Genomic DNA, 27,940 nt, shown 5'->3' with positions numbered 1-27,940 from the left:
TAAAAAACCCAGTAAAATTTTAATGTTCAATAATGGCATTTGACATTTAAACTAAATCAATTTTGCTATCAAATATTAAAATCACAAATAATGAAAACTAAACATCAAAGACTAGCAGATAAGAGTGTTAAGTGACCCTGATTGGGGAATTAGCTCCAATATTATCAATGAACAATTCAATCCTTTATGTTTTTTTTTTAAATATTTATTCTCACAAACACCTCTAGTCAGTAACAATATCTATAGGGATTATTGTAGAGGAAAAGGTCTAAGGATGAATTGGAATCAAGAAGCATGAAATTATAATAACCCTGATGTGACCTTTCAGGATAAAATAACATTTCTAAAATGGCTTAAAAATTGATACATCAAATTCATTTTTTGCTCAACTTTACACTCCTTTCTTTTTTAAAATAATAATCACTAATATTAACCATTATATAATAAATAAAAATAGGAGATACAATAAAAGACAATAACAAATGTGTACAATCTGTACTATCATATGTCATAGAACATGTATCCTTTCTTGGTATGGCATTCCACTACAATCTAAGATCACAATTGTATCCTTTAAATATCAAAAATGGATTTCGAGAGAATGTCAAGCCGTGGACATATTCCACACAACAGTAAAATGTGTAGTGAAAGCCATGTATTAGAACACATTTTTAAAGGGAGCATTGTAATAAGTAATCAAACTGATGGAAGACACAGCAAACATTCTCTAGAATGCCAACAATAACTCTCTGTTCATTTGCTAATACAGGTAAAATAACTTCTAGTCATGAATCCACAAATCTCTTTTCTTCAACCAAAATAACTTTTAATATTTAAAGTTACCTATATAACCATTCAGGCTCATTTAAATAAGACATTTATTGTTAGGAGTAAGTCGTAAAATAAGATCTAACCAAAAGTTAAGTATGTTTCCAATGAGAGTTAACTTAATTGTAGGAAGTGATTATTAATACAAACAAGACAGTACATTTGTATTAAGTTCATTTTCTTCATCAAACAAAATGGCAAGTTAAGGATTCATTCCTTGATTATAAATCTACCAATGATCACACTATGAGACTTATTCTTATATCTATACATTTTACTACCAACATAAAATGCTAATTGATAAGAACTGGCCACTATGTGTTTGAATAAATAGACTAAGTATGCTGGGTGTAAAATCTTTTAAAGAAATCCTTAAGTCATCATTTATTTATATTCCACTCCAATGACCAGGAAGTTGATATCAGACAGTTGGGCAGCAACCACAATAGCTCAATTACAGAATGATCTCAGTAGAAGAATTGAAGATGGAGAAGTTGACTCATTGAGTGGTGATAAAAAGTTCTCCTTAAATTTAACTTCTATCATCAGCAAAAAAGTACATATAAGTACTGAATGATGCACTGCACTTTAATAAAAAAAATCTTGATAAAACTGATACATTTTTATCATAAAATAAAAAGGAGACATTTGTAATTCCCAATAAAATTAGAAAGACACATCAGATATAATAATTGTTAATGCCCTCTCCCTAACAAATGTATCTACCTATACTAACCAAAATACTTGATATCATTTGATGGAATATATGAAGTCATAATAAAAGCCTTTTGTTTGAAGATAGCCATCACCAACATAACATCTGGTATAAAAATAACACACTTCTAAAAATACAAAACAAACTAAAGTACCTATTGTATTATACATGGTTATCTAGATGGCACCTACAATTTAAGTTCATCTCATAAACTTTTTAATACAATGTACATTAAACAAACATAGACCTCATCAAATGACACAATTTCTCTTAACAAATAGTTTGTCTTGTATAAAATAATGTAAAATATTACAAAGAAACAAATAGATTGTACCCAACAATAAATAAATAATGTCCATCAGATAACTGATGGATATCACAGACATATCTAGGACAGCATTCATCCTTCTATCCAGAACACAGTCAGTTTACTGGGAACTGGTTTCTGTCTCTCTGAACATGAAGAACCAGATTTTCTTTCATGTGGTGTCACAACACTGGTGGTATCCTTCAAAGAAAATATCAACTAAATGAAAAAATCATAAAACATTTCTAGCATATGATTATTATATTACAAAAGCAGTCAATTTCACCAGAAGTCATCAGTATAAAATTATTTGATAGTAATTTTAAATTCATAACAGAAAATAAAATAGTGATGTCATCTTTATACTTAGGAACAACTACAAATCTTTACTAAAATACAGTAGCAATAAAAGCTTCTAGACAGAAAATATTGGCAAGAAGTCCATTATTTATGAAAATGTCAATTTCCTGATGTCTGTGGTTGTAATTAATCATGAACATTAAAGAAAAAAAATAACTGACATAACAGTTTCTATCATGTAGACATTTCAATACATGATGTTCTTAATAGAAAATAATAGCTACTAAATACAGGTTATAAAGTCAATTTTGTCTACTGCACAATATAAAAGGTCAAATGCACAGTGAAAAGACAATTTTGTCAAATGCTCAGTATAAAGGCAATGTTGTCAAATGCATAGTATTCAAAGTTTTGTTTCAAAACTTTTCTTTGAAAACTTTCTATTCAATAATTTTGTGTGGTACATAATGCCAATATCATGGCTATAAATATGTAAATTAACAACAGTAAAAAATATAAATAAGGTGCTTCTAATACTTCCCAAAGCCAGTGAAGTTAGAGATGAAATATACATATCTTATAATATGATGAAAATAATAAGTGACAAAATTTCATTAATAATCAGTACTAAAGTACACTTAAATGATGATTTTTTTAATGCTTTCTGTTAGATTATGCATGTTTTCTTGTTTGCTTAGCATTTTTCTTTCAAATATTATATATATTAGAACGTAATAGTTTTCCACACTAGTATGTATTTACTACATCTTTCCCCGTAAAACTCTGCCACTTGTGATGTGATATATATAATAAATATGTACACAATGAGTAGATTAAAGCCAACATAGACAACACAGTTGCTATACATTTTGTGTCTTGAAGTATGTGGAACATTAAAAGCTCCCCATTATAACAAGATATGGTCCAATATAAAGTATACCTGAACAATCGAGCTTTCAAAATGGAAGCATCACTATCCTAAGAGAACAAATAAGATATTAATTAAATAGAAGTCAAATCTAAATAAGCCAAGTTGGCAATCCTCAATACTCATACAATACTGTAAAATGCAGCTTATAATCTATTTACCTTTACATTGTTAAGGAAGGAAAGACTTTTCTGACATTGAAAAAATCATATTGTATGCACAATAGGAATATGTATAAGATTTTGTAAGTTTCATTAAATTCCACTCAGTGGTGATGAAGGAGTAATGGATAAGAGATGGGTACCTTCATGAATGACAATGGTCATGTTTTGCAATGTGATACCTTCAAATGGATTTGAATCAAAAGCTAAAATAAGAAGTGAAGTTTCATTAAATTCCATTCAGTGCTTTAGAAGGAGTAAAGGATAAAAGATGAGTACCCCTCTGGGTAACAGAAGGGAGGAAGGAAGGACAGACACCCCATTCTCATCTCTATATACCCTCCACTATGCAAGTGGGGGTATAATAAAGAGCTGAAACAGTAGCTCATGATATGCCTGTCACCTTTTATATGTTTTCTTACTTAAAATGAATATTTATGATCAACTGAAGCTTAAATGGAAAAGGAACATTTTGAGATATTGTACAAAGTGTGAACAACAGATTTACAGATAGACAACTATATACCATAATACATCCCATTGTAAACAGCCATTTACAAAATCAGATGTAAACCAACAAAAAAAAGAAATCCAAGAGTATAATCCAGATTTAAAAAGTTGAATTTTGTTTTAAAGTAGAAGAACATAAGTCAATGTAAAGACCCACTTTCTAACAAATCCACTTTACTTAGGGAGTTTATCTACTGACAGAGTGGTTGACTCAGAAGTAGAACTACTGGCAGAGTTGTTGCCTCAGAAGTACACATACTGGCAGAGTTGTTGCCTCAGGAGTAGACATATTGGCCAGTGTGAACCTACTCACAGAGTTGTAGACTCAGCAGTAAACCTATTGGCAGAGTTGCAGACTCAGGAGTAAGCCTACTGGCAGAGTTGTTGATTCAAGAGTAAACCTACTGACAGAGTTGTTGACTCAGAAGTACACATACTGGTAGAGTTGTTGCCTGAGGAGAAGACATATTGGCCAGTGTAAACCTACTGACAGAGTTGTTGACTCAGAAGTAGAGAAGTAGACCTATTGGCAGAGTGTAAACCTACCGGCAGAGTTGCAGACTCAGGAATAGACCTACTAGCAGAGTTGCTGATTCAAGAATAAACCTACTGACAGAGTTGTAGACTCAGGAGTAAACCTACTGGCAGAGTTACTGATTCAAGAGTAAACCTACTGACAGAGTTGCTGACTCAGAAGTAGAGAAGTAGACCTATTGGCAGAGTGTAAACCTACCGGCAGAGCTGTAGACTCAACAGACCTAGTGGCAGAGTTATAGACCCAGAAGTAGACCTACCGGCACTGAATTAAGTTCAATTTTCAATTGTGTGAATGCTATTTCAGAAAATGTACTTACTGGCGCGGAGTTAAGTTCACCTCTGCGATTGTGCGATAGCTGTCTAAGGGAGAGGAGATTGTCTGGATGTTGGCCAATGCTGTTGGTGTGTCTGAAATATAATATTTATTCTATATATGTTCTGGTATTTTGAAATCAATCATTTGTAGTCTTCATTTGAATGCTATAGCAAAGGTCTGTTGGTCACATCAGAGATTTTAATTCTAAAATTGCAATGAAATACTAGAAAAAATATTGAAAATGGAATAGTGTTTTATATAAATGTAAAGAAATCATATTTAAACAAGAACAAGTTTAAAATACATCAGTCAAGATGAATTTCATTTCAAATGGTAAGTTAGCATTATCTAAGCCCCAGATACCTATATGATTACAATAAAAGTAAGTTTCCCAGTCTATGCTGACTCAGAGTATTTTTATATCAAAACAAAGCAAACATATAAACTCAAACAGACCACACTAAGCATACATGATACAATGAAATAATTGGATAGCAGAAAGTCAAAACACAGCAAATAAATTCCTTACTTTGAAATACACAACTGGTGCCTTCTGCCAAAGAAATTTATCAGAATATAAAAGAATATTACAGATCTGACAGTTCTGACCTCAGTGGAGGCTTAATAATATTCAGACAACAATATTCAGACTTTGTCATTAAAGTCTGACACAGTTATATATGATTTCATGATACAGAATAAATCAGTATAAAACCTGAATCAAATAAAGATACAATCAGTATTTTAAAAGTAAATTCTATATTTCTACCAAATGCTGGTGAACCTTAAGTTAGTACATGTACTGTATTTATATCATAAAAGATAAATGACACTACATGTACATGTGTTAACTTTGAATTACATATGTAGCAATTTAAAATGTTTTGGTTCATAACCATTGTATGATCATGTCTCAATGATTTATAATTACATGTGGTGATATGTGTCATTAACTGTTTACTACCATTTCTGATTTCATGGGAGAAGATATTATTTATATGCTTCCCATTGTTGGCTATATTCATTACAATTGTTGTCATTTCTGAATTAAATATTATTCACTTTGGATTAAATATGTCGAAAACCAACTAAAATTATCATTCCTATACATCAGACACAAGAAGGTAACATTCTTATTACAACAAAGAATAAGGTAAGAAATCATATCAGAGAATGAAAGACTGAACACACAGGTAATCAGGTAATCATAGGTTAGGATAACACTCTCAATATCAAATGAATCATGCTGTCTTTGGCTCTATCTACAACTTGTAAAAAATACACTGCAGATTCCATACATACCAACATTAAACTGACAATTCTGTACAATGTATAACAAAATGTTAGCCCAACACCTAATATTGTACATTTATCTACATTAAACATTTGACTAGCCTGATATATTAGACTGAGCTGAATTTATCATGTACAACAATTATTGTTAGCTACAAGGCTCTGATATTATAGAGCGTAGTAATATATTAACAGGAAAACATCACCAATAATACTAAAATAGTCATACTGATATGCCTTGTACTACAGTGTCTAACCCATAATGCCAGTTCTACAGTTTTCAAGTCTGTTTCTTGTTTTTATCAAACACCAGTTTGTCTTTTTTTCTAAGGTTATCACAGTTTAGTGTCCAAGACTAAAGTTTCTCCATTTTTTAATAATTCTTTAGAATTACAACAAACAGCATGTAATTATTGGAATTTGTTTTGTTTTATATAAAAAAAATAATCCAAGAAACTTTCTGAACAGAAAAGACAATCACAAGTGACATACACCATTTAAGTACTTCTCCATCTAAGAATCAGGCAGTATGTGTATAAGGTGTGGCACATGAAGAAAAAATACAGAGACTTTATTGCATTATCCAAGTATTTATACCTCATATTCTCAAGAAATTGCTGTCAAAGTGTTTGTAAAGTTTGCCTTTTTAAGATATTGATAGGTCAAATTTAGTTGAAATGCACTATAAAACTAGAGGCTCAAGAGAGCCTGAATCGCTCATCTGGTTAACCATTTGCTTATTTGAAAAACTTGAGGAACAAGACAGGCTAAGTTAAAATCAACTATATTGTCAAATGCAAGAAATGCTTTTCATAGCATTTTCATGACCTGAACCCGAATTTTGCTAAAGGCTACAATTTTTGAATTTTTTTCAAAAACCTGTCTTATGACCCCTAAGTTCCATTTTTAGTATAGGCAGCCATATCTATTCACGGATTAAAAATCACAACAGTCATTTTGAGCACAATACACTAAAGAACTATTATGCTTATTTTCATTCAATGATCTTAAATGGTTTTACAGAAGATTTTCAAAGTTGTACATGTGAAAAAAAAAAAAAAACAACAAAAAAAAACTGTTTCAGGGGTCGTAACTCCCACATTAGTCAATGAATAGTTTTGAAAATTTCGGCATAGGTCCTTTTCAAGATGCTTAACAATTTTACCCTATGCCAGAAATTTGCTGAAGGCAACAATTTTTATCATCATATAAGCAGTAAAAAAATATCTACGTCACCAATGTTTCTGGGTAAATTTAAATAGCTTTATAGTTGTTTTCTAGATGTATTTGAATATGTTTGAGGCAAAAAAGACCAAATAGAGAAAATTATGTGCCACTCATTGCCTATTCTTACAAAGAATGGTACTTAAATACTGAAATATCCATATGATGTTCTACTGTGTGAACAAATCACTGAAGTGAAACGAACGACTGCTTCCATTGTTGTATTGTTCATTGAAAACATTGGATGATACAAAGGTACAGTTAATGAATGATGAGCCAATATCTAAGAATCATTATCAACCAAAACTATTCATCTATTATTATGTCTAGGCTGGTCAGTACAACATGATACAAAATCAATCCTTGCCTGCCAAAGAATACTGGTATACCTATCGAACTGCATGTTGTGAATTTTGATTCCAAATGACGTTACAAGGTTTCTTGCATTTTGAGAATCTCAAGGACTAAATTTTTAAAAAAAACAGAGGGCAGTGTTGTGAATTCATAGGATCTGTCTGTGCTTGTAATTATTCCGACTTTGTATGTACCAAAGACACAAGCCTTGAAACATTTACCATACTTTGCCATCACCATACTCTTCTTTGATATACATGTAGCGCTATTCACCAACTTTAGAAGAAAATAACATTATTCAAGCATTGTGACATTTTTATACAATCGTGATAATTAATCATCTGTTAATTAAATCATAGATTTCTACATGTTTCCTTTTATATGCATGTTTATGAAGAGAGCATACCACTTGGACATTCCTCTTTTCATAACACTGCAAGTCATTCAAACATTTTATAATGAATTTTTAGAATTAAGTTGTGTTTTAATGTTCCATGCTGCGTACTGTTCAAAAGGTTTTCCGACTTTGAAACAGCTGTTGACTTTTTATTCTATAGTTTGAAGAACACAATTCTACTGCAAGGATACCCAAATGAAACAAGAAAGTCTTGGTCAATTTATTCATTACACAATATTATGAGAATCTTTTATTTCCTTACTTGGCAACTCAAGTTTTCATACTATATCAACAAAGTCAACAAGAAAGTTTTGCTAAAAAAAAACTAGAGGCTCAAGAGAGCCTGAATCGCTCACCTGGTTAACCATTTGCTTATTTGAAAAACTTGAGGAATGAGACAGGCCAAGTTAAAATCAACTAAATTGTCAAATGCAAGAAATGCTTTTCATAGCATTTTCAAGACCTGAACCCGAATTTTGCTAAAGGCTACAATTTTATTTTTCAGTATAGGCAGCCATTTCTATTCACAGATTAAAAATCACAACAGTCATTTTGAGCACAATACACTAAAGAAATATTATGCTTATTTTCATACAATGATCTTAAATGGTTTTACAGAAGATTTTCAAAGTTGTACATATGAAAAAAAAACAACAAAAAAACTGTTTCTGGGGTCGCAACTCCTACATTAGTCCATGAATGGTTTTGAAAATTTCGACATAGGTCCTTCTCAAGATGCTTAACAATTTTACCCATGCCAGAAATTTGCTAAAGGCAATGGTTTTTGAGATATTTGCAAAAAACTGCCATCTGACCCCTATGTTCTATTTTCAGTAACAGCAGCCATGTTTTTTCGTGAATCAACAATCTTAACAACCAATTTGTGTGGGATACCCTAAGGAACATAAATGCCAACTTTCATTGAATTCTGTGCAATGGATTTTGAGAAGAAGATATTCAAAGTTGCACATGCGAAAAATGCAAAAAAAAACTGTTTCAGGGGCCGTGACTCCTACATCAGTTTACCAATCGTTTTGAAAATTTCGGCATACGTCCATCTCATGATGCTGAAAAATATGACCCCCCCCTAAATTTGTTCAAGGCAATGGTTTTTGAGTTATTTATAAAAAACTGCCATCTGACCCCTATGTTCTATTTTTAGTAACAGTGGCCATGTTTTTTCATGGATCAAGAATCCCAACATTCATTTTGTGCATAACACCCAAAGGAAAAATCATGCCAAGTTTAAAACCTGTCAGTCCAGTAGTTTCAGAGAAGAAGATTTTTTTAAAATTTGTCCACCCCACGACAATGACAACAACAACGACAGATACCAAGTGATGGCATAAGCTCACTTGGCCTTCAGCCAGGTGAGCTAAAAAATTGCATGGACATTTTACTAATTCAATGGTAAAATCCTACATACCAAATAATCAGCACCAGAGACTTCTAGGTGACTAGTACTTTTTTCAATGCAAGCCAGCAATGCTGCACCTTTTATAGGTTGTTCTCTTAAATTATTTAGAAATCATCAAAGTTTTAGTCCTGGACATCAACTGTAGTCTGAACTATGATGAACTTGGTACAGAATAGTCACAAGCCTATTCAAATTTTAATAGTAGTAGATTTTACTAATACTTACCAACCCAAGATTTTTATCAGAAAATAAAATGCTCCCAGGAGCCTGAATTGCTCACCTGGTTCAATTTTTGCCTTTCAAAGGCAATCAATTTAATAAGAAATTGTCCAAAAATTTTGAATCAAGAAGACTTTGGTAGGACTTATCATAAGGATCATTTCAGCAATTGAAAGTTTCTATCATAATTTTCAAGATATTGGCTGAAAAAAAACAAAAAAAAAACGAACCATCATTTTTCATCTTTCAAGGGCAATAACTTTTACAAGGAGTCGTCTGACAACTTTTATCCCTGAAGTTGTAGGCCTAATAATAAGGATCATTACAGCAATTGAAAGAATTTGGCTAAACCTAACGATTTTGGAGATATATGCGAAAAAATACTGTTTGACCACTATGTTCTATTTTTAGTAACGGCGGCCATGTTTATAATGTTTTAAATCCTCACAATAGTTCTATGCCGGATACCCCAAGGAACATTCATACCAAGTTTGGTTCCAATTAGTCAAGTAGTGTCAGAGGAAAGGAATTTTGAAAAATTATCAACGACGGATGACGACGGATGCCAAGTGATGGCAATAGCTAACACGTGAGCTAAAAAGGGAGTAAAACAGGCATTAAGAGTTAGACACCATGTATACATTAATATCAGCTACAGAGAAGTGATTTTTGTAAAAGCAATGACAACCAAACATTTTAACTTGCTTGCAAAATCTAAAACAATCTTTTATTACTCTTCAACATAGTTCCAAATAAAGATGTGGCTCAGATAAAAAAACTTTTTTTAACATTTTGCTTAATGTTTATAAAGAGGAAACAATTTGAACATTGCTCCTCTCTTGAACTCTGAGTAATATAAAGTATTTATATAGTTCTATGAGGAGTAATCTTTATTTCTATGTTTTCTAGTCACAAAGTCCAGTATAGCTATAAGTAGTTCTATACAATCTAGATCTATAGTTTGAAAAAACAGATTATAAAAAAAATAAAAAACTAGAAGCTATAGAATTCAGTCAAGCAAACCAAAGAAAACTAAATGTGAACAAAAGCTGTCCTACACAACCAAGTGAATTAAGCAGGAAAGAAAAGCAGATGACAGTTACCTTGGCGACAGCTGAAGAGTTGTGCTTTCCAGACCACCACCTTGACTACTGTGACCAACTGTCAGAAAGACATCAACAAGCCAGGTAAACATCAGTAACCATAGTAACAATTTATTGTTAGTAGAATCTTATTTCATGTAAAATTTAAAGTTTACAGCCATGCAAGAGGGTTCCATATAAAAAAAAAACTTAAAAAACGTGAAGTTACCTTGACTTTGTTTAAATTAATTTGATAAAATTCAAATTTGAAGTGACTAATTTACAGAGCAGTTAAACAAGCTAGAATAAAAATCTAAAACTACACACTCTAGCTCTACCATCAAAGATCAATATTATAATCAGTGCTTGTAGATGAAACACACTGAATCCTAAGTTTTACAATTCCTAGCAGAAGCATGGAGTTTATATCCTTATCTAGTTAGTAACAATTAACACAGCCTTTCAACCTATAATGAGATCACATGCCTTGCCTGTTGCAATCCCTAAAATCACTAGAAAATATTTAATAGTATTTGTTGAAATGTACTTGTTAAAACTATCACAACAGAATAGATTGAATTGTCAGGTTATGATAAACCAATATATATAAGAAAATGTCACTTGCAGATAATGATATACCAGTAAGAAGGAAATTTGGTCAAACTTTTATCTGAGAGTTTTGAATTCTAAAACATTACAGACTGATATGCCAGAAGTGAGAATGATCTACATGCATTTGTACCTCATTCCACAACACAAACATGCATTAAAAAATGAAAAGGTGAGTCAGAAAAGAAAAAGATTCAGTGTTTTACCTTGCCCAGCCTCGTCAGACGAGGGTGACTGATTAATTTTCCGCAATGATTTACGCCTTCTACGCTTATTTCTAGCACGTTCAACATCACTTGTATCACTAGCTTGTTTTCCCTGACCTTTGCCAGCACTGTTGACCTTGGGACTAGCAGTGACATTTTTCCTTCTCATGTACATATATCTCTTTCTTCTCTTGGATGAATCACTACAACATTGATTTAACACAACTCTAACCATACAGTTTTAAAAGTGTTGATTTAGGATTTTTTTTACCTGAAAATATCTAGTTGCTTGGATTATTGTCTATTGAAGAGAAGAGAATGCAAACTTCATGCAAAATTTGTTAACAAAAAAAAGTGTGGAAAGCTTCAAGTTGGCATAAATTTTCCAAAGCCATAGCGCATAACTCAGCAAAATATCAACAGACTGCAACAAAATTCAACTTTATCTACAACTCTCCATGATAAAGTAATGTACCAAATATCAAGCATGACAAAAAAAAAGTGTGGAAAACTGATTAGCCGGATGAAGTGGAAACCTAAAGTCCCCTTTGGCTAAAGTTGCTGGTTAGGGACTAATAAATGTTATTTTGGATCTTCAAAGAATAAACCATTATCTTGGTCACAACATACATATATGAAGTGTAATTTAAATCAAAAAGTAAATTTTGATCAATGAGTTTTTCATTAATATACACATCATCATGTCGTAAATTTGTTTACCAATTCAGAGACTCATTCTTAATTTTGAATGTCTCATAAATGAAATGAAAATGCTGTATCTAAACAATGTGATTTCCCCTTCTTGTTTTTACCAACAAAATAAAATTTTGTGGCCTAAAAAGCAGCCATTATACATGTACAAAGAACTTATAAGAAAGGGGCACCAAGAGAAAAGGAAGTGATGTGATACATGCACAAAAATCTGGTATTAACTTATAATCATGATTGAGGATTTTTAACAAACACTAATGGAAAGTGTTCATTTTCTGACCTATTTTCACCATGGGTATATTCTGATGGAGGAACAGGTCCAGTATACTGAGGAGCTTCACCAGGAAACTTGGGTGATGTGATTTCTGCTGTTAGTACTTCAGCACTTGCTTTTCTAACTGGATACTGTTGTACAGCTGGTTTTGGTTGTCTTGGCCCTCCATTTCTGGATGGTAGAAGATTTGGGGAAATATCTTCCTGAGAAGATAACTGTACAAACTGACGACCTGTTGGTAATGGTATCCTGGTGGGTGGTCCTTGCTTCTGTCTGGCAATGGCAAGCTGAAATCAAACACATAGAATGTTTTATAAAACTTAGATAGTTTAAAAATGTTTAACATAGCATGAGTACATTGATCAATGCAGTTGTAACAAATTAAGTACCAGTCTTTAAAAATATCAAACAGGAGGTGATTCATGCATGCAAAAACCAACTAAATTCACAATATTTAGAATCAGTTACAGACCACATACTGGTAATCAGTCTTAGTTTATCATTCAGTTACAGACCACATACTGGTAATCAGTCTTAGTTTATCATTCAGTTACAGACCACATACTGGTAATCAGTCTTAGTTTATCATTCAGTTACAGACCACATACTGGTAATCAGTCTTAGTTTATCATTTAGTTACAGACCATATACTGGTAATCAGTCTTAGTTTATCATTCAGTTACAGACCACACACTGGTAATCAGTCTTAGTTTATCATTTGGTTGTTGTACTTTTGAGATAAAAATCATACAGATTGTACATGAAGCTAACTTTAACTTGTTCAACAAAAAAGTGAAAATAAAGTTAACTTGCTACATCAATAAATTATCGGTTTTGTACATTTGGCTCATAATCATTGGTCAAAATAGACCTTATCTTTTAATAAACTTTACAATTATCCTTTTCATATAAAAAATACAAGTGTCTGTGTTAATTTAAGTCCATGTATCTTGATATTTCTAATATTTTTGTGCATATAAAGCTGCATTAGCTGTCATTTTCATAATTTGTTGTTTCTGTTGAAATATATCTTAACTTTGAACTATTTCTACTAAATTGTACTTTTCCTGTATAAGTCATTCCATATCCAAAAATAAGATGCATTAAATACATGAAATAGGTATCTATACTTATTGTCTTGCAAGACAAAAAATTGACCTAAATAAATTTGTATATATGTGACTTCTGGTGACCTTAATCCACACATGTGCACAAGGGTTGCTTCTTAAATAACAAATCTGATTGCAAAGCGAAAGTGGTTATTTGACCGCAAGGAAGACTGACGGACTCAAGCCATAAAGGAAAAAAAGCTTGGAATATAACGCAGGGATCCTTTTGAAATTTACGTATTTTGATATAATGTGGCTTAAATATGGTCATTATTTTTTTGGAAAACTAATCCAAAAATAGATGAAATGAAGTGAAAAGAAGACACATGCTTACCTGAGTAGCCGTTGCTGTTATTTTTTACCAAGGTTAAAGTATTTTTAACCCAGGTGAACGTCCTGTCGGCGAAAAATAATTAGATCACAGCTATCGATCTACTCTGATTAAAAAAAACCTGGTATTCACAATATTCTGTAGGTATTATCAACATTGATTACTTCAATTGCATTACTACAAACTTATTTCATTGAATCAGCAAAATTCAGCAGAATCAAAACTAAACGAATTTGGCAGCTAATGCAACTTTAATCATAATTCATGAAATCTGGTGAGTCTACATCATATCAAAATTTAGCCATTTTAGCAAAAACTTTCAAATAACATTTAATTTTCTATTCCTAAACAAGACCTTACTATACATTTTAAAGGAGAACACCATGTTATTGTGCAAGTCATAAATATCGAAACTGATCAGTTAAATGTTCATGAAAATAAAATTGAAACAAAATAATTTCCTTTTCTTAACTAATTAATCACGATTTATAAAAATGGAATTTGAATTTCCCGCACCTAGGGGCGCCACCATGATCGGTTGAACTGTGACATTAGGAAGTCGGTTTGTAAAGTGAAAGTAAATAGGTAATTGACTACGATATCTGCTGAAATCTCAAATTTGGGACTTTTCCCCTATAATTTCAACCCAAAATAAATAGAAGAAGAGATTGAGGCACAAGATGTAAGCAAATGTCAGACAACTTTGACGAACAATGAGATTTGTAGCTAGAAGACTAGAGTATGTCTGAGGAAAATCTAACGGCTACTTCCGATGAATGTTTGTGTTGCCGTCAAAAAACTTTAAGAATATTTCTCTTTCATCATTCAAGTAATTGCAAGTTTGACAAGACAACATGTTTCGGTGATTAAATAAACAGTATCCTAGAAATTTTATAATATATTATTTGTTTACATATTATTTGCAGTACTTGTATCAGTACCAAACCGACTTAGCGATGTCACGAGCCATTCAGAAGCTATCTGTAAAAATCAATAAAGTCTGCTTATGATCTTCCTTCAGATAGGAGAGTTCTGCAAGACGGCTATCCACATATATTTCAAAGATTTTGAACTTTGCATAGCCTTGAGCATTTTACAAAAGCCATTTTGCATTAAAGGTTATTTATCTTTCTATACGTGGGTATGATTTATCACAAGAGCCTAACTTAATGCAAAGGTGGTCTTTCTCTTTAATATGTCAATGTTATTGTACTACATACAGTCCTCAAAATTTTTCATAAAGATTTAGCTATTGTAGCAAATCTTGAATTTTAAGCCTTAACAAATATGCAGATTGATAACATACAAAAATTAAGACTAAAAGGGACCAAAAACAACTCTTGGTGTACCTCAACCTTTACATTTTATGGACATTCTAGATTTACAGTTCACAGATTGTTCTAACATACTAGATTAACACTTTTTAGTTCTGATAGATCCTCTTTCTTATTCTCAATAGTCCTTGGTGTTTTATACTCAGCCGTTGTCATGGTAAAAGGCACTGGACCACCATTGTTAGCATTCTGATTGGACCTTGACGAGACTGGGGTATAATTGCTGGTCTGAATTCCAGCACTAGATGATCCATTGTGTTGTGATCTAGAGGACAAAGGAGTTATGTTGGGAGGAACAGGCCTTTTTCTCTGTTGAGTTCTTAGAGCAGCTGAAAGAATTAGATTAAGATTTGATAAAGAATGAGATAGTTCTGGTGTTTAACAGTAATAACTATGAATTCTATAGTAGAAATACTGTAAGTAAAGCTCACAAAAGAATATCCTCTACATCCCATTGATATGCATGTACACATATACTTTCTAAAAAATTCCATTTGATCAATATTTTTTTTTATATAAACCCAAATCTTATTCAAAACAGGTTTCAAATAAGATCCAAAAGCATAACCAATTTTTTTCAGACTCAAAACCAAAACAGCAGATGCACTATGACATTACCTTAAAAAAGAGACCCTACTACTATATACATTGAGTATGAAAACATTTGGATGTCTGATTCTATAATGATCTTCCTTAAACCAAGGGGCATGAAAAATGGACAGCCCTAAGGATTACTACATACCCCCTGACTTGTTATGACAAAACAATTCACATATAAACGAACAAGGTAATAGGGACAATCTCAAAAATAAATGGACAAGGTTATAGGGACAATCTCACAAATAAATGGACAAGGTAATAGGGACAACCTCACAAATAAATGGACAAGGTAATACGGACAATCTCAAAACTAAATGGATAATGTAATACGGAATATCTCACAAATAAATGGACAAGGTTATAGGGACAATCTCACAAATAAATGAACAAGGTAGTAGGGACAATCTCACAAATAAATGGACAAGGTTATAAGGACAATCTCACAAATAAATGGACAAGATAATAGGGACAATCTCACAAATAAATGGACAAGGTAATAGGGACAATCTCATAAATAAACTGACAATCAATAAATGGACAAGGTAATAGGCACAATCTCACAAATAAATAGACAAGGTAATATGGACATTCTCATCAATAAATGGACAAGGTAATACGGTAATACAACAATCTAACAATTACAGTTGAATTAAAGTGGTGTGTCCCATCCAAACCCATAATCTATTGAGAACAACAACAAAAAAATATATACAGAAATGAATAAAGCAACTATAACAATAAAAGTGTTCCACATAGTTACCTTCTCTTACTGGTCCAAGCTCTCTCTTTTGATTATTAACAGAGTCTTTACGAGGAAACCGTGCAGGAGCACTACTACTACTTTCATTCCCTGAGATTCTGGAGAATCGGCTGTTTTGATTGGAGTCAGTACTGTTTTGTCGACTTGTTCGACTGTTAACTTGACTTGTTGAACTAACACTACTAAAAATGAATATAATATCAATTTCCTAAAAAAGAAAGTACTAATCACTGCTACCAAGCCAATAAGTTTTAACTGAGATGTCTCAATAATCCACTTTTATGGAGGCTGATAGTTAATACTTAATTGAATTAACCAAAATATTTTCATAATGAATGGTATTAAAAACACCAAAATTGAAACATTTAAAATTCTTTGTGAATCTGTTTAATCTAATCCTATTTTGAAACCACTTCACTATTGACTGACAGTTTACATATATTATAATCAAATATTCATTGCAGTTGAAACACAAACCTTCAAATAACTGAACAGATATTGCTCATGTTAATGTATGCATCTACTATCTAATCAAAATGAGTGTGAAAACAATCTTCAGGATCATTCCAATACTTTGATACTTACTTGTTTCTAATGAAGGATCTCTGTGGATTTCTGGGTATTCTGGGCCCACCTCTAATGCTGCGTAAATATCTCCTAACACTATCTCTAATACCAGATAAACTATTATGTTCTGATTGGCTGATTCTGGACCAGGGATTATGGTCAAGATAATCCAAGGCAGCAATAGCTACAGCCTTACCAACCTATATAAATATACATAATTAATTCACCATACCTATTCTCATTATATACATAATTAATTCACCATACCTATTCTCATCATATACATAATTAATTCACCATACCTATTCTCATTATATAATTACAATACAATCTGTCTAAACTGAATCCTATAAAAAACAATAAATTATCTAAACCAGACATATTCAGAAAGGAATCGACAAGTTTAAGTCATCTTCCATCAACATTATGTTACCAATCCATAGATTTATGACATGCCTTATATATAACAATTACTACATGTATCTTGAGCAATAAGCCTTTGTCAATCATTGATAGTTAAATCAAACTGCTAATCTACATACATGTACATGTAGGTAAGTTGTGACTGGAAATGGATATGGTTAAATGTTAAAATTTCTGATACTCTAAATTTGAATCTCTTGATCAGCAAAATAGAGAGGGTTCCCTGAAAGTGAGTTTTAATCTCTCAACATGCTTCTGTCAACAACATTAATTTACCTCTTCAAAATGAGCTTGTGTATATTTAGGAGGGAAGCCTGCCATGGGAGGAGGTGTGGCTCGGCCCTCATCTCCATGTGCTGGAGGGACTGGATTAACCATTCTTCCTGTGTTGTAGTTACATTCCAATGTGTAACTGTAAAATACATAAGATTATCACATTCAGTATTCGTTATTTGTTTAAAGAACTTCGCTACGCTAAGTACTAATGGCATTGATACTTTTTTTTTAATCATAATTACAAATGCTTAAGAATCTATAACTATAACATCAATATTCAAAATTTATTGATTCACTACCTAAAAGCTTTACACAGTATGTATTTAATACTTAACTTCACAATGGCAGTGTTCTAGGATTCCCATCACCCGGGCAAGTACAATTTGATGGAATGTTGTATAATGTGTACTACAGTACTCATACCCTTTGGCAAGTAGAATACTTGAAATTTCTAAGGATTTGTGAAGTTAGGGATGCAGACTTTACAGGGAAAGTAATTCCTTACTTATAGTATTCCCGTGGAAAAGTAAAATTTTCAAAAATCTTGAACACCGCAATAAAGGCTTAAATCATCAATTACAATACATTCAGTTAAAGTTGAACTATCCTATCTCAGTCGAAAAGTAAAATTGATCTCCAGTAATTCTGTGTATCATACCTATGAATTATCCCTAGAGATTTATAGATAGCCACTCTACCACTTCCTTCTTTGGACATTCCATCTCGTTTATCTTTGGTATACATATTACGTTCAGTAAAATTACATCCAGTAAAATCAAAATGGGCAGTATTCATCGATATAAGCTTTGGAAATAACATATTTTCAACCTAAAAAAAGCAATAGTTTATTTCAAACCTCTTGTTTACCATCTATGAAATTAAATTAGAAAAAATTAAACATACATGTAAGCAAAAATACACAAATAAATCACATTTTTTTAAAACAACATTTAAGAAAGTGAATATGAAATATGGAAATACATGAAAGCATACATGTAACAATTAACCTACATGTATGGATCACAAAGAGATATAATCTCCAAACAGATCACATAGTGAAGGAACTTGGGAATTACAGAACGTGCACATTTTTAAAGTATGAAAATGTAAAGTTTCCACATCTTTATACCTCAAACTAATTTAAATTCTAAATTGAATTTGGTTGATTGAAAAAAAGTACTTTTGTCAACTACCTTATTAATTTTGTTGTGACACAGATCACAACCTACATTTGTACTTCATGTTATAGGGTTTGTAAGTCTCGTTTTAGTTTCAGTTTTTTCCGGAATTTTAGATGTAGAACGTATTGAAATCCGAAGGCCAGTCTGCATTATATTGTTCACTTCCGGAAAATGAAACCACTGTATCACTATGCAAAATCTTCTATTTCTATGCTTTTCTTAACACTTTTATTCAATAGAACTAGATATTTGTCATTTTTTATCAGTATTTTTTCACAAAAACATATTTTCCTTTTAAAATTAAACTCAATGCTATGTTAATGACGAATCTCTATGCATTTGAATGGGAGATGAGGACCCATTCTCATGAAATCACGGAGTCACATGATGAGACTTACATACCCTATTGAGAACAGCTGTAAACATCATGAATCTAATGTAATTTAAGCCAGGAATAAAAGTAAACAAAGATGTGCAGATAGTCTTATGTTTATCACATAATGAAATTGTGTATCTCTGTAAATTCTACATGGTTTATGAACAAGTGTATGTACATGTACACTACACTCAGCGACACTTGTTTCTCTAACACTCAAGTCCGATCTGGGTGAAACACCGTATTACATCAACATTTTGAGTGTTTACCATTCAGATTTCACCTACCCAACACAGACTGTTTGTATATTGCAATAGTCGTATAATTCAATGAGGCATAACGGGGAATTCATTATAAGATGTATATTGTGTTTCTGTTTCTCAGGTAATTCGGAGCACTCCAGTTAAGATAAAAAAAAATTAGTCATGTCATTAAAAATTCAGCATCATTCTTTTTTTATATATATTTTGTACATGTTTATCTTTTTTTTGTGTGTTTTTTAACAGCTTCGTCCAATGAGTGGGAGATATCATGTAGAAACATTACTTCGTATTTTTATCAAATAATAATGTAATCTTTTGATATTTAAATTTGGCATTTGTAAATTGATAATTACTATTTATAAATATAATTAAACACTTTGAAAGAATTGATTTTTGTAATTTAATTCGAGTGACAGACTTGTAAAAACAGTCTGGTGACACTTTTAGTTTCTGATAGTTTTGATAATTGAACGAAATAAAAGAAACTAATTACAGTTCCCAAGGCAATGTGTGCATGAGAATAGTAATGTAGAAGCCATTAATCAGGACTAAGAACATTGTCAGTAATAATTATATAAGTTACAAGACGTTACAAGGACGAGACAACGTACAGCATCCTCTATCGGTCGTTTTTGGCCTCTAAAATGCTTCAAGTTAACTCTGAGAAATGTCTTATATAAAAAATGTTTCAAATACAACCTAAATATGTCTTTTTTTTAATTATAAGTTTTGTTAAACGGTTTCGAACTTTCATTGATGCCGACTGATGATTACTCCCGTATAAAAATAATCCCTTGACAAACCTTGCACATACATAGTAGTCTATTTTTAGAAATTCATATGTACACATTGTTTACAATTTCTCCGATGTGTGTCTGGTCATCTCATGGATAATTACTCAAATACAGGACAGTCGTGAAGTATGTATCAATGATGAATGTCTTTTTTTAACGATTTTCACGTTATATTTGTTTTCTTTAATACCACGTGCTAATCGTTTCAACTGCAATTTTTTTTTGTGCAGACGGCTTGGATTAAAGCTGGACAAATTAACTGGTTATCGATTTCGGCAATTGGATTAAGAATTTTCACATGTCCTCCGGACTCCCTTGTTCTGATTTTCTGGGGTCCCACACGAATTTTGGAGGTCAGCGACCTGGGAGCTCGAGTACTAACGTCCATATTTTCGGCAAAGATCAATGAGATTAACTTCACTGTGCTGGGTGATTTTTCACCCGGGTCAGTGACTCTCCATTCATAATTAACAACTGGAATATACGATGTCTGAGCTGGGTCGGTGTAAAACTCACATTTCACCGAAAAAAAAAAGCCGACTGATACCATGTTTCCCTGACTAACACAAATTTAAAACTCCGACTTGAGCGTAAGAGAAACACAAGTCGCTGAGTGTAGTGTACAAATATATAATGTATGTGTCCTGTAAAAACTGGCAGCACTGAATCAATTACTAACCTGAGTATCTTCACTTTCAAAATAATTTCCATAAATAAAACAACCTCTTTTGGAGGCATGTCCATGTAAATCCACATAGAAAGCTATCCCACTTTGATGTGGAGGAATGTCCTTCAATCGTGGGTCACTTAAATGAGGACAGTTGTTTAATCCCGAAGAATAATCTGGTCTAAAGTCCTCATCATCCTCTGATCCTTCATTCCCAAGATGTTCATCATTATATCGATCTTCACCATCAGAATCTAACAATCCAACACTCATTGACATCATACTGACCTTCCCTCTACAATCATCAGACATGTTCAGTTCAGATAATCTAAGTCGTAACTCACTATCTACTTTGCGATTTTCACCTTTGTTACTATTTACACTACTACATGATGAAGACAGGTGAATGCTGTCTGCACCATTAAAGTCATTCTGAGTCAAAGTATCTCCACGTGAAAGATTTGACAAGTCTAATGGTTCTATAGAACTTTTGTTAGGAGGTAGACCACCATCATGACCTCCATTTGAGTTTATCCAGGAGTTTTCCTTGGGTTGTAGTGAGTAAATATCTACATTGGCTTTCTTGGTAGGTTTTTCTGTCACATTAGCACCATATTTCAATGTCACTCCAGTTGTTCTGTTGTTATTAGTGTTTATTTCTCCTCCTCCATCATGTTTAGGTAAAGGAGGTTCCTTCGGAATGGGTTCAGGACTAGAATTTAACACAAACCCTCCTGGAAATTTTATATTTAGTTTGAGATTATCATCCTCCACAATGATACGATTTCTGACATGATAATAAACTAAGACACTTTTAGATGCATAAATGGATGGATGATGAGTAAAGCTTGGATCAAGATAAAGACGATTCAAATTAACTCCCCTTTGATCAGTTCTATAATGTCCACGTTGAACCCCATCTGGGTTTAACATGGGAATTAGTTTGAACACATAGTCACGTCTAAGACTTTTGGCACGTGGGTCATTCTCTCGGAGAATAAATTCTAAGAATCCATTAAACACAAAACTGGCTGGTGTTTCCCCTGGATGAACTCTGCTACTCAACAGAAATACCTAAAATTTACAGACAAACGGAAATACAATTTATGTCAATTAAAAGAAAGCTAGAAAATGGAATAGGTTCAACTTCATTACATTAATTTAATATATAATGAGTATCAATTCAAGAACATTGGATGATTTACACTTTAATTGTTATTGAGCTCAATTCACATCAATTTGTTCAGGTAACGTGAATTTAGTTTTTATAAACTTACAATGATATTTGCGGATTCAAGTAATAGTGTCAATATCAAAACAATTGGAAACAACTGATTAACTATAAAGGTTTCATAATAAAATATTACTCTTTTTCCTTGGAATTTTTTACACCTCTTTGCATCTTTATCTGGAAACAAGTTCTCATCAAATCTGGGTTCTTCTGTATCCATTATACCTTTACAAGAAGAGATGGTTATAAGCTCTATACGTAATTTATCAAGGGAATGACACAGAAGTTCTCGATGGTAATATATGGCATCAGGATTACTGAAATAATAAAAATGTGTAAGTATTAAAATCATATAAGAAATACATTTTAAATCATGTAACACAAACATTTTACAAAACTTATAGATGCTCTCTTACAATTATATTATTCAATACATATTAGAATACATCATGATTCTGTTTTTATTCTTGTGGCTACGGTAAAAATATTCAAACTCAAAACAATATATACCAGAATGCCAGAATACCTATTGGAATTCAAATTTTTACAAGCAGCATATTTTCTGTCTAATTCATTCAGCTTTTCACAGCACTCAGTATAGGACCAGGGATAACAAAAGGCAAAGTAAGTAACAGCTCCCTTCACATCAGGAAATCTATAAGTGAATGATAAGATAAATTGTCCATCCACAGTCTGAAAAAATAATATAACGAGAATAAGTATGGTGTATATATCAAGGAGACAACAACCCCTAAGGATGAAAATGATAGCCAAAGGCCATTCATTGGTCTTCAATGATCAAGAAGGAAACCGATTTAATTATATCAGAAAAAAATCATTGATATGTACATGTAATTATGTAATTTGAAGGCTGTGTGACACAAATGATCATAGTTTTTTTTTGGCAGTTGCACAAAAGTTATGAAACTCTCTACCATTAAAAATTAAAGATGCAAAAAGTTAAAATTAAAAGCACACATTTTTATCCAGACCTACTGAAGTTAAGAAACTAGTTAAATGTTGAAGATTTAAACATTTTAGATCCTGGCTTACTTCTGTCAGTTTAATTACAAATTACCACATGTGCATTACCCTTAAGTGTCTTGTGTTTTTACATTTTAGTACATGTGCATTATCCTTTAATGTCTGGTGTTTTTTTTTATAATTATAGTACATCTGCATTACCCTGTAATATCTTGTGTTTTTTACAATTCAGTAATAGTGCATTACTCTTTAGAGTCTTGCAGTTTTTATTTTACATTTTAACACATATGCTTTACCCTTTAGTGCCTTGTGTTTTTTTTTTTAATTTTAGCACATGTGCAGTACCGTAAGTGTTAAGGATAATCTTTGTGTATTCTGACCTCAAATGAAGGTCTATCTCTGATTCTTTCCCATCTAGGTCGACCAGGAACTGTCTTGGTAAATGGCATATGACCTTGGCTATACAATTTACCCTGTCTATTCAGGTTCATTATGTTGATTTTAATCACCCTGTTGGGAGCCCATCCTCTAACTCCAAAGTAAAACCAAGATCTAAAACATAAAAATAGAAGCCATAAAGGAATAAAATCACACTATAACTTTAATCTGATAATATCCTACATCATTCATTGCAAAATACTGATGGGAACTGGGGGTTCGCATGTATTCATCACATTTTTTGGATAAATATTTCTTCTTAAACACAAGATACACCCATTTACTGTCATCTCTTATATTTTACTACAGAATAACTAGCTGAGAAAAACAGGGAAAGAATTCTTATGAATCCGACCACTGTTTTGTACTTAGTACAAAAATTAATCCTTTAATGTAAAATTTCAGCTACAAGTAGGGTGATCAGCATGCACATACATAAAATCACTATTGAATTTCATGTACTTGTATAAAACTACAATAACTGAAATGTTCTACATATAGCTAATTGAAACAGACCTGTTTCCATTCTCAAACTCAGAACCTGCACAGTCTGGTTTAGTCCAAACATTATATTCATAGTCTGGCTTTACTTCTGGGTAATAACTTGCTGCAAATACAAACATTAAACATTCATAGTCAGGTCCCAAATATTTTATATCACGATGTAAATCTTAGCCATCATTATTGAAGATGCTGGTAAGTATAATAACCTAACTCATCAGAAATTTGCAAAAAATGAAATTATATATACTTTACTCAACTATCAACAACTGTCAAAAGTTTTAAATGTCAATTCAAAGAGCATATACATGTATACAAGAAAATTTTCTGCAATGACAATCCAAATAAAAAAATCTTCACACAATTTAAGTGTATACTTACAGAAGCCTTGACGTGCCATTTAATGAATAAAAAAAATAATTTGCATATTGTGCGCACGAGCTACAAACTTCTGCACACCAGTTTCAAATCTTGTGCACACAAGTACTAACTTGCGAGCATAAGTTACTTAATTGTATGCAACAATTTCAAAATTGCATGCACAAGTTACTTATGTGCACTTGATTTCTTGTTTACGATATTTCCTCTCTGTTTTGAAAAACGATGCACATGTCAACAAGTAACAGCGTGCACATTTGTATATCTAGTTTAGTAATTTGTGCGTACAACATGCAAATTATTTTGTTTATTCATTCAATGACACGACAGGGCATTTGTATATAGTAGATAATGTCTACTGGAAAAGAAAATATTTAACTTACGTGTTTCTTCATCTTCATCTTTTTGAACTTTCTCAACTCTTGCCAGATTGGCTGAATCAAACTTAGAGGTAAAACAAAGGTTGCCAACTCTAAACTCCATTTTTATCACTGTTAAACTTCTTCATTGCAGTTCTACTACAGCCTGACAAAAAACTTTCAATTTGACTGGAAGACTACATTTATTTGACCTTTTGGTTTCAGGTCCACATCATAAATGAATAAGTAAACATTTACTTTTTCATTTGTAAATTAATTTTATGAATGAAGTCTCATAACATGGAAATGCAATATCAGAAATTTATAAAACATCAAAAAGAGTGTAATTAAAAAAAAATTAAAAATTCAGCAAAGTTCGATGGATATCACTAAGCATTTTAGATGTTACTGTCAGATAACAGGAAATTAGCACATTTTTTAATTAATAAAGCCAAATCAATAAAGAAATTATGAAACTATAAACATTTTATGGGAGTCTACATTAAAAGAAATAAAAAATTTATAATGTTTCATGGAAATTCCTGGAAATTTATTTGAGACAGAGTTAATGTGTGAAACATTAAAGCATACTACACAGATGGGACTGGTGTGCCGTACTACGTGTACATTATATCTAAAAGATGGGCACACAAAAATAATTGTTGTAAATGTTCTGATTGTAGATTTCTTAGCTCTTCAAGTGAAAGAATTTAATTGCAATTCACGTATTTTATAAGTGAGCAGCTCACTTGCATAGAAATTTGTTTAAAAATTCATCATACTGACACTTGAGAAACAATTGTTCATGCAAAACACTACATCAGGGTACATTAAAGCTTCAGAAATATTGAAAATGCAGGCTACACCAAACGTTTTAAAAGATATCTGTTATTTTTTTTAAAAAGCTACTTCCAGTTGGAGTTCCAGCTGGAAGGATCATGATGACACCCTGCAATTTATGTCGAACCAAAACAGTTCTTCCTGTCAAAAATAGCACATTAATTAGTATTTAATATTGAACATTGCTGAACTCATTATTCCTAAAATATCAAACCAAACATAGGGCCCCTTGCACTGTAAGCTGACACTTTAAGTCTAATACCAAGGTACTTGAGTTAGTGAAGTACTTCACTATAGTACAGTGCAGCTTTGAGAGCAAGGTGTGATAGGTAGTCATCATTTACACACTGCATATGATTTATGGTTATATTCAAACTGAAGCAATTTGACTTGCTGAAATTAATCATGACAAACAAAGTCGAACAGATTGGTGTATAAAAAACAATCGGATCATCATGATGCGAAAAAAGTTCTTGAGAACTGTAACCTTGAGATGCAACAGCACTCAACTGAGTAATGATCGCGATCGTTATTTATTTTATTTTTTATTTTCTAGTTGTACATGACGTTTTTGTTATATATTTATCAGTTAACGAAAATGTATGTTAGTGTTTACATATTTACCAAGCTTCCTGTAACTGGACTAACGACAAAAGCATCATTTACACCTATAAAAGCCTTCTTAGCATTTCTTTGTAAAAAAGTTTAACCATGGTCAGACATGTTGTAAACTATGGTGGTTGCCGCCCATGTGACCAAGAAATTCAAATCCCATTGGTCAATACAAATTATCACATGACCAGACTAATGATGAGAGTTATGTTTCTTTACCCGCTATTCAGTCACAGTCACGGCTTCATGGTTTCAAAAATATAAAAATGAAATACTTAATATGATTAAAGTATTGAGAAAATATGACAACGTGAGTTCTGATTATATCAACAAGATTTTGCATGTAAGTTATTATTGAATTGATCAGGGTATTTATATTACAAGGGACTAGTAACTCCCAACAAAGTCTATATAATGTATAAAAATAACTATTAAGGGTTTTTTAACGTCCTTGACTACTCTGACGAGTCTCGCATGGACGGTACCTCCCCGTTATTTATAATGTTTATACTTAAAGCCTATAAGATTTCCATTTGACTTATGCATACTGGGGAAAGAGAAATTATTCAGGATTTTAGTTACATTATAAAATTGACAAATAACATAAAGTTATGATGAAAATGCAGAGGAAGGGTGTGTTCTCAATACACTAAAATATCATAAAAATATCAAAATGTACCTGTAAAAATTAATGAATTTGGTCAACTGTTGATTAAGTATTTCAAACTCATTATTATATAAAATAAATGAAATCATTTTAAAGAAGTTTCTGTAATCTTTTATCTAGCATTAAATTCATATGTTTAAACAAACAGAAATACAATGATTAACAGCTTACTTGGATATAGTTTATGAAATGACTTTTTTTTTATATTTCTCTCTCAAGACATATGTGCATTCATTTAGTCATCATTTTATTGTTATTCCACAGCACATTTATTAAATATAGCCATTGTCTTTCAGCAGATTTTCCTCTAAATAAAAGCAACAGTTTTCACAAAGACTCAATGACAAATCATCATTTATGAACCTTTAAAAATTTGAATTTTTTACTAATTTGTCTAGAAAGACCTTATTTTGAACTTAAAAATATGTACATTCATATTCTTTTTTTATAAATAAACATTACATGTTGCCATTTTCCAATCTTTTATATTTAATTTGGTAAGTCACTCATCAAAATCCATGAAGTAATTTTTACAAACACCCTTAGCAAATTTACCATATTTTCAACAGAGAAATTTGAGGAAATTGGCTTATAGACAGTCAAATAGCAATGGCAGTGTTCTACTTACCTTATTTCAAGTGATTTATCCATTTATTATACACTCCCTGCATTGATATAGTAATTGATTTTTATGTGAATTTGAGGGTTTTTATGCTTGATAAACAGTTTACATCAAACTGGCCCAGGAAATTAAAATAGACAAATTAGTGTGGAAATTGCATAATATTTAGTAAAATGTGTACTTTCTTTGCCAACAAACGTTCTTATGTATTTCATCCACCAATAACATGGAAACTTTAG

At 31.9% G+C, this 27,940-nt stretch overlaps 1 protein-coding gene across 13 annotated transcripts; it reads right to left on the bottom strand.

Annotated features, from left to right (window-relative positions):
• On the bottom strand, positions 1-27,188 carry LOC148630214 (cytosolic carboxypeptidase-like protein 5). 13 transcript variants are annotated; one of them, XR_015919000.1, is made up of 20 exons: positions 26,425-27,177; positions 24,985-25,126; positions 24,239-24,329; positions 23,665-23,836; positions 22,827-22,993; positions 22,437-22,617; positions 21,082-22,143; positions 18,447-18,616; positions 17,789-17,924; positions 17,108-17,289; positions 16,523-16,704; positions 15,238-15,491; positions 12,395-12,675; positions 11,404-11,606; positions 10,610-10,667; positions 5,905-5,923; positions 5,132-5,155; positions 4,604-4,694; positions 3,091-3,128; positions 1,947-2,051 (listed from the first exon to the last, which is right to left on the bottom strand). XR_015919000.1 is itself a non-coding variant. In XM_088563264.1 (19 exons), exons 2-19 carry the CDS (start codon positions 25,082-25,084, stop codon positions 2,033-2,035), a joined length of 3,411 nt encoding a protein of 1,136 aa, XP_088419390.1. In that variant the 5' UTR covers positions 25,085-25,126; positions 26,425-27,179; the 3' UTR covers positions 1-2,032. The 13 variants fall into 13 exon arrangements, 11 of the variants coding, with proteins under 11 accessions (XP_088419390.1, XP_088419411.1, XP_088419374.1 ...); XM_088563264.1 differs by lacking the exon at positions 5,905-5,923 and having other exon boundaries at positions 1-2,051; positions 26,425-27,179; XM_088563285.1 differs by lacking the exon at positions 3,091-3,128 and having other exon boundaries at positions 1-2,051; positions 26,425-27,176.
• Between the last annotated feature and the right edge of the window lie 752 nt (positions 27,189-27,940).

Source organism: Perna viridis, chromosome 1 (assembly GCF_037379345.1).
Source record: "Perna viridis isolate PV_CMFRI_1.1 ecotype Kerala chromosome 1, ASM3737934v1, whole genome shotgun sequence".
Taxonomy (NCBI): domain Eukaryota; kingdom Metazoa; phylum Mollusca; class Bivalvia; order Mytilida; family Mytilidae; genus Perna; species Perna viridis.
This window is presented reverse-complemented; position numbering and strand designations above follow the sequence as displayed.